Here is an 8,621-nt window from a genome sequence, read left to right as displayed (position 1 = left end):
CAGAAGAAAATCATTTAGAAAGATGGTTTCAATAACGTCATGTTTTAATACATCCATGTTCCATTATGATATAAACACAAATTTTGAGTTTAACACACTAATGCTGAATTTTAGTGAACTGCTTAATTTAAGTCAAATGAAATGATAGCTGAAATGAAGCACTGCTATTAACAAAGTGAAACAGTTTAAGACAGGAAAGTCAAAACAAATTACTTCAGGATTCCTACTTAATTTTGATAATGTTTGATAAAGTCTTCTATTTGGACCTTTTAAAGTTACATTTCTTTCTGAAGTTACTGTGCTTCTGTCAATTTTTTAAATGTCAGTGAAATTTTTTTCTGCAGAAACTATGGTATCAAAGTGCATTTGCTAATCGTATTTACAATAATTATTGAACTGTGCAAAAAAGTATGAATTTGATTCAGATAAAAAGTTCTCTGAAAAACAGAGGTTATACTGTATCAGTGGCAAATAATTTAAGATGCCTAGATGAAGGAGAAAAGTAAACGTATTTACTCCAGCAAGGCACCATAAACAGAGAAGTATCATTATTTTACATTTTCCAGAAGCCTAAGTGGGAGCTCTTTGTAGGTGGTTCCACTCCCTGCCTGTGTTCAAACATACCCTGGTTTAAGGTGACTTCACTGTTAATGTAAATAGCAAAAGGAAAGTAAAATGGTCCCTGCCTGTTCCCCAGGCCAATGACCCCTTTCGTCTCTTTTAAGGAAAGAAGGGTTAAAATCGGGAAAGCCTTCGGACAGATGCTTGGACCACTCCTCTGATACTAGGTTGAAATTATTCAGCCACATCCATGGTGGCGGCGTGAGTCAGCAGCGCTAACCGCCCGGGTGTAGCTGCACAGGGCTCTGCGGTGCGGTGCGGTGCGGTGCGGTGCGGTGCGGTGCTGCAGAGCCCGGGTCGCGGGGCGCCAGCCTCGGAGCAGCGCCCGCGCCGCGGCTCAGCGCGCTTCTCCTCGAAGGGAACGGCTACCCGAACGCTGCGCTGTGCCATCCCCAGAGGGCGAGAAACAGGTTTTCACGTTGCGTGATGCTCATTTCAGACTGAAAGGAAGAAACAAAAATGGGGAAATTATCCTTGAGCTGTGAGATACCGCAGTGATTCGTGCTGCCTTTTTTTTCATCAGAAATAAAACACAGAACAGCTGTCTCTGTATTTAGGAGTGCAGAATCCAAGAAGGAGAATGACAGCTCATGCTGGCAAATCATCACCTCTTCTCCTGCATCCTGGGAAAAAAAAAAAAAAAAAAAAAAGGAAAAAAGGCTTTTGTTGAAAATTCTGTTTAAATCCTTCGGGATATTTGCCAAACGCTGGTGGAAGACAGTTTTGCAGTGAGAACTCTTCTTACTGAAGCACGTTCTCTGTGAAAAACGTACACCCTTTTACCGAATAGCCATTTTAGCGGCTCTAACAGAAAACGTAGCCAGCTCGAGGAACTGTTTTTCCTTCGGAGAGCAAAGCTGCGCGGCCCGTCCCTGGGCCCCAGCGGCGGCGCGCTGCAGGCGCCCGGCCCGGACCCCTCCGGGGGGGGGGGCGGCGGCGGCGGCGGCGGGGCAGGTCTCGCCCCCGCCCGCCCTCGGGCTCCGGGCTGCCGCCGGCAGCTCCGGGAGGCCCCGGGAACGCCGCGGCGCGGGCGCGGGCGCTGAGGTGAGGGGGGCGGCGAGGGGGGGGCGGCCGCAGCCCGGAAAAGCGGCGCTGCGGCTTTAAGGCGGCGGCGCGCCCCGGGCCGCCCCCTGCCGGCGGCGCCGCGGCGGTGCAGGCGGGCGGCGGCGGCGCGGCGCGGGCGAGGCCGCTCGGTGGGAGCGGGGCGGCGGCGGCGGGGCGGGTGTGTCCCGGCCTCGCGCGCCCACCCACCCGCCCGCCCCTGTGGTGCGGGCTGGGAGCGGGGAGAGGAGGAGACGAGCCGGGGGAGGAGGAGGAGGAGGAAGTGGAGGCGGCCGCGAATAGCGGGCAAATGGGGAGCTGAGCGGCGGCAGAGCAGCACCGCGGCCGCGCAGCAGCAGCAGCGGCGGCGGCGGCGCGGGCGCGGAGGCGAGCCGGCCCCGGGGTCCGTCCGACCGACCGACCGACCGACCGTGCGGGCGGGCGGGCGGCGCGGCGCGGCGCGGGCTGCGGCGGGCGGGCGGCGGCGGCGTTGCCGGCTCGGCCGGCGGCCCCGGCGCGGGCGGCGGGCGGGCTCGCGCGGGCAGCGGCGGCCGAGCGGGGCCTGCCGGGGCTGCTCGCCGCGTCCGGCCGCGCGGAGCGGGGCAGCGCCGGGGCCGGCGGCGGCAGCGCCTGATTCTCTTCCTTTCTTGTCTCGTCCCTTTTCGCCTGCAGCCGTGGCTGCGCGGAGCCCCAGCGCGAGGAGCCGCCGGGCAGGTGGCCCGCGGCGGGCGCCCCGCGGCGCCGCGCCGATCCGGTCCGATCCGCACCATGCAGACCTTCCTCAAGGGGAAGCGGGTGGGCTACTGGCTCAGCGAGAAGAAGATCAGGAAGCTGAACTTCCAGGCCTTCGCGGAGCTGTGCCGGTGAGGAGGCGGCTCCCGCCGCGGGGGGGCGGCCGTTGGGCGGCCGCGGGGCCTGCGCCGGGGCTCTGCCCCGCCGGGGGCTTCGCGCCGGCGGCGGGTGGCGGCGGCGGGCGGCGGCGCGCGGGGCCCCCGGGGGCTGCGGCCGGGGGCTGCGGCCGGGGGCTGCGGCCGGGGGCTGCGGCCGGGCGCGCGGCGCGCACCTGCCGGGCGCGCTCCCTTCGAGCACCCGCCCATCGCGTCTCGGCAGCTCGCTAGGTTGGGGGGAGAAGCGGCCTCGCCTGGACCCTGCGCAGGCCTGGCGGGGACCCGGAGCTGAAGCCGAGTTGTTGCCGTTAAGGAGAGTCGAGTGGGTTGGAATAAGTTTCCTTTTCTCCCTTCGGAGAAAAACGCTTTAAGTTGGTGCGTACAAAGCCCCCGAGCGAGCTTGGCGCTCGCCTGGGAGGCGTGAGCGGTGACTGAAGGGCATGCCTAGCCGCTGTGTGTATTGCCTGTACTCCCGGAGGTAAAGGTTGGTTTGATGAGCTGTAAATAGCCTTTACCTCCGGCTCTGAGTATATATGCTCATGTGTGCTGTATGTTGCACAATCAATTTTATTATTTAATTAGAATTGTAAGCTTTGCATAGGTCCAAGGTCTTGTGACACAAGCATTGTCGCTTCTGATACTGAACAATAGCTTTTCCTTATTTATTCCAATTGGACAGAACGTGTATAACAGGTATTTGAAATGCATTTGATAATTGAATATATTTTTAAATAACTCCTAGTTTCTCTGAACTTTGTTCAGACCTTCCAAAATATATTTTGCCAAGCTGCAAATACGCTTTATTAAAGCATTTCGTACTAAAACCACCAAGCCCTGTATTTTGCAGTTTCTTGACCACAGAACACGTTGTTGTGTAGAACTGTTGGCAGCACTGTCTGTTTTCTGTAAAGATGAAGGAGGCAGAAGAAACTGAAAACAATTTTGAGAAAGTGACAGAAGCTTTTGTATTAGCTTGGCACTGGTGTCCTCTGTGTCAAGCTTCAGCAAAACTTACCAGTGCTTTCTTTTAAGTACAGAAAAAAACAGAAGTTCTGTTTTAAGGTCTCTCTAAGTTTCATGTGGTTCTCCAGACAAATACTTCCAAATGATTGATGCTGAGTTTTGTACATACCTAAAAGATGGTTTTGGTTAGTTTTTATGGCACTCAAAAATACACTTTGACTTCTAGTAACCCTTAAAAACCCCTCATGAAGTTTTGTGCAGTTTGGATTTCATGACATCAAACTGAGGGTAATCTTAGAAAGTACATACTCTTTCCTAGTAATTTGTCTTTCATTATTGGTATTAAGTGCTCTAATTTCTAAAGCACAGGAATCTCAAAAACTGGCTTTTTCCCCTCTGCTGTCCTTGTTTCTGTTTCTGACTAGGTGGTTTGCTTCGTTTTCCACACTTCAGAACTTCCTTATACTTGTATTTCATATCATGGATCCGCAACTTATTCATGTACTGCACAGATTTATTAGTAGTTTTATATCCTGGCAGTGATGTGAAAATGGCCCTGTAGCATTTCTTGCTACGCTTTCCGGATTTCTTGATGAAAATTAGACTGCCTCATTCTGTATTTCCTCCAGCACCTCTTGCAGTACAAACTAAGCTCTTTTGAATAGCACTTACAGACATTGGGTAGCCACCTCTGTTCAGTCAGGCTTTGATTTTTTTGGAGCATTTATTATTACCCTGTTTGAAGAAGTTAAGTGTCAAGTTAAAGGCTGGCACAGCTGTTGGAGCAAGTTGCGCTGAAGTCTTGGATATTCTAGTTTCCATCCAGGCAACTTTCATTGACATCAGTGGGAGATCACGTTCATTCAGGCAAAGATTTCGAGTGTTTTATATGTAATATTTACTTGATTCATTCTGACTTTCTGAACTTTTATTGCTGTAGAAAAAGTAATGCCAAGCTCAACATACATCTTACCACAAACTTTGTGCATGATAGGAAATAAGGCAAGCGTACTCATTCCTGTACAGTGATTCATGCATTACCGTGGACTATGTGTCTGTCTGTCTACTCTGTGTTTTATGGTGACTGTTACTTGGAATTTATTTGCCTGTTGCCTAGGGATATACTTTCTGGATGACTGCAAAGTTCAGTTTTGTTTGTATGGGTTTGCAGTGAAGCAGTTATATAACCCAGGAAAGTAACAGAAGACTCCTAATGAATTCCTGAAGTACCACTATTTTTAAACCAGGAATATTGTTGGAGTAAGAAAACTCTTCATTTTTTGCAGTCTGCCAGTGCAGCTAGGTTTAATGTGAAGCGCTGCTGTCATAAAGGGAAGAGGGAAAGACATTTCAAAATCACTTTGAGCTGTCTTCTGAGAGAAGGTCTAACTGCTGAAGTGCTTTTTAAAGAGTGATTTCTGGTGTTGTCTCCAGTAGCACTCCTAAGCTGAAATGTTGTTATATTGTCTTGATTGAAATGAGACATGAGCGAGCGTGAGTGACCCAGTGATTAAAGTGCTCCTCTGGGGCTTAGGCAGGCCTGTCTCCAGTTTTCTGCTCCACAAAGACCACGCAGGTTCCTTGAAACTGGATCCAAAGACAAGGAAGGTATTTAAAGCCTAACTGAAGTTGGATTTTGATAGATTTCTCTGTTAAATTTTAGTATCTAAATTGTTCTTAATGTTTTGTCATTTTGTGACAGGAAAGTGTAGGTTTCTTCTTCTTCTTTTCTTTTTTTCTTCTTTTTTCTTTTTAGGTTTTAGTCTTTGTTTTGCTGTGTAAAGCTTTGGTAATGTGTGTTACTGGAGCTGCTACCTTCCTGCCTAAACTCCTGGCACTCCTGGCTAAGCTTTGGATTCACAAGTTATTTTTCCTTGTATCAAAGCCTTTGGTGCTCACCTGCTAGTTAGGGTTCTCTCTTTGGCCCACTAGATATACCCTACCAGAGTTGTATTCCTCATTGAGCATAACAGCCTTGACTTCGCCTTTCCAATGTAACCTGAGGAGGAGAAAGTGCGTAGCTCTAGTGATACCTGCCTCCATGTTATGGCCCAGACCAGTGGTTCCCAAAATGCGGGGTTACAGCCCACTACAACCCTTAATGCTTCCGAATCTCTTCCAGGTTTCTGAGTGGAAAGGTGGTAACCATAGCATGGTTTCACGGGCCTGTTGTAAAGCATCGGTGGTCTGTGGCCTGCAGTTTGGGACTTGTGACCTAGAGGGTAGAACACTTGCCTGGGAAGTGGAGAACCTGGGTTGAAACCTGCACCTGCAGTCTCCCAAGGGAGACTGAACCTGTAGAGCAGGCCAGGCTAGCTGTGAATCTCTGGCTGAACCTGTCACTGTGTAGAAAGAAATGTGAGCGTTTTGGTGCCAAGGTTGTCACCCTGTGTGCCACGCTTGTAGTGAAGGTATTACTTTGGGATGAAGTGAGTCTTTGGTTCTGGTCTCTGCTTCCCCCACTGGCTTTCAGTTCCACCCAGCATCTCCTTCCTATGTAAGCTGTCCATGGAGCTAGACGTCTTCGCACCTTTTTGCACATCAGTGCCATTTCATCAGGGAGAAGAGTCCCTGTCTTAGCCTTACTACTACCCGTGGGCCTTCTGAGAGGCATGATATGGGATCGAGTTGTTGTGCATGGAGCAGTGTGTTCAGCACAGGCTTCTTATCGCCTCGGGTATTTGTTAGTGAGGAGGCAATGTAAGAAGCTGCTATTGCCAGATTGTCCCCTCTTGCTTTTGAGTGAAAGCTGCTAGGTCATCGTGCTTTGTGTTGAATTTAGTATTATCTTCTTGCTACCGTTTGTGCTGCAAGTGAACTTATGCGAGTAGGGCCCATTATGGGACTGTGGCAAACAAATATTTAGTTGCTGGGAAGCAGATTTTCCTGTGAGTCTTCATGTTCAGCTCCATCAAGGTGGTGGTGTAGTATCAAAACTTTTGGTAATTAGTATTGAAAAAATATATAGAGCACCTATAGCCTGTAAAGAATTGGGTTTCTAGAGGCTCCTCACTGAGAATTTAGGAGCCTGTGGAGTAAAGTTGTAGTTTTGATGTTGTCTTGTGTCCTTACCACTGCTGAAAGGAATAGTTACTCCTCCTTCCAGCTGTTTGGTCTCTTTCTCTGTCTTGAGCTGATTTTAGTGATTATGCAGTTGTCAAAAGTGTCCAGTCCGGTCAGTTCCCTGCTCTTCACATTGACGCTGAAATGATCATCGCAGTGCAGCTGTGTGAGCACTAATGCAAGGTTAGGAAAATGGGGATGCCCCATTCTATTACACAGATGGCAGAACTATGATGTGAGCTGCAGGCTGTGGTGAAGACTCTTAGATACCTATATCTATATGTTTTTTTAACCTATTGTAAAAAAGTACACGTAGATGTACTGCCAGGCCTTTCTGGATGTTGCAAGGAAGAAGACTTACGTGGTTGTGCATATGAGGAGGTGTGGTGGCAGTAGTAAAAAGAATTGCATATATCTCTTTCAAAAATGAGTTATATGTGTTTGGCACCAGTTCAGATTGTAAATGGTTGCACATCACTAAATGACTGGATTCTCTATAAAAGGCTTCTATTTCCTTGATAGTTATTCTGCATATCATCAGTTAATGTTGTCTCATTTGGGAGCCATGGGGACTCGAGACAGTAAGATTATGGCAGCATGAGCAAGTTACCATGATGTAAGGGGAGGTGAATATTTGCTTCATCCAAGAGGTAATTTAAAGTCACCCCACTCTGAGTGAGAAGCTACTCTTACAGTTATTTAGGGTAGGAGCACTCACATGGGCAACTCATAGGTCCACATGTTAGTATGGTAGCCTTTCTGGGTAGTCATACACATAATGAGTCAGAATTTCCTCTTAATACTATGTAGAAAATGAATAGCAAATGAGTTGAACATTTGCCTCAAGATGTAATCTATGTAATGATAAATCCTACAGTTTGACAGACAGAAGAAATGTGCACCTTATTTATGGCCAGATTTTATTGTGCTATGTTTTTCATAAAGGTAGAGTGGGGCTGGGAGGAACAACTTCTGAAGGAAACTACAAATTCTGAGAAAATCTAATTCTGCCCAAAAAGAAAAAGATAGAAGCAAGGTAATCAAGATCTCCTTCTGGTAAAGTCTGGTTGCTGTGCTCTGTAATGAACAAGTCTAATTGTCTTCTGTCTCTGAAAAACCGTCCATGACAAACTGATTGCACTGGCTGACACACATGAAACTGAGGCCTGTTGATCTTGGCTGGATTTCTAGGTGCTACCCAGTGCCGAAGATTGTTGTCAAACTTTAGACCATGTTCTTGAGTTGCTGTCTGCACCACTTCAGCAGTTCTTGTACATCCATTTGCAAAAACCAAAAGAATTTTCTTTGAGTGTATAACTCCTGTTGGAGCATGTATCAGTTTTACTGAAGACCACTTGGATTTGACAGGTCATTATGGCTTTTTTTCTTTTTTTTCTATTGAGTTTTAATAAAGCTATTTTTATGCCAATAGGAGATCAATCTGTTGCACAAAGCGTCTACTGTTTTTTTTCCCTACCAAAGTATTTGCATGGGTAGTTTAAATTCCTCTGTTCACGTCAATCTTCCTCATGGTGTTTTCTTAAGCTAAATTAATTCTTCAGCCTTCATCTTCTCATTTTGTTTCTGTGATAGGCAGTTAAGCCCTCTTTTAGCATGTGCTAGAACCCACTATTTATTAAATCAACAATAAAATAGGGGTAAATACTACTGTCAGTGCTGTAGATCTGTATGTTTTTTTTCTCTTTTAAACTTTTTGTGGCCTCTTTTTTTTTTTTTTTTTTTTTTTTTTTTTTTTTTGCACCATGGTCTATGCAAAAGAGTCTAAACCTGGGTTTTAAGATTGGTTTAAGAATAATTCTGATTTGAAGCTACTAAATTAAACTGTTCTTTATATAGCAGGCCATGAATTATATTACATATTTTTTCCAGAAAGAGCTCAGGAGATTTTCTTTAACCTTAATCCTCCACCAAAAAAACCCCCTAAATACTACTTTTCTTAAATGCTTGACTTGTGCCAGTTGGCTTTTATGATCTTAAAAGCCATAAAAATAAAATGTACATGCATTGATCAATAGCTCCCATTGT

The 8,621-nt window shown here is 47.3% G+C and overlaps 1 protein-coding gene across 1 annotated transcript in view; it reads left to right on the top strand.

Annotated features, from left to right (window-relative positions):
- Nucleotides 1-2,355: 2,355 nt before the first annotated feature.
- The window catches only part of ITPK1 (inositol-tetrakisphosphate 1-kinase), a 155,767-nt gene continuing 149,501 nt past the window's right edge, over nucleotides 2,356-8,621 (top strand). The window contains exon 1 of the mRNA XM_062576991.1: nucleotides 2,356-2,525. Coding sequence (XP_062432975.1) covers nucleotides 2,431-2,525 — 95 coding nt within the window. The 5' untranslated portion in view covers nucleotides 2,356-2,430. The remainder of the gene's footprint in view (nucleotides 2,526-8,621) is intronic.

The sequence above is a fragment of the Rhea pennata genome, chromosome 5 (assembly GCF_028389875.1).
Source record: "Rhea pennata isolate bPtePen1 chromosome 5, bPtePen1.pri, whole genome shotgun sequence".
NCBI classification, from domain to species: Eukaryota; Metazoa; Chordata; class Aves; order Rheiformes; family Rheidae; genus Rhea; species Rhea pennata.
The sequence above is the reverse complement of the archived record's forward strand: the minus strand, read 5'-3'. Positions and strand labels throughout refer to the sequence as shown.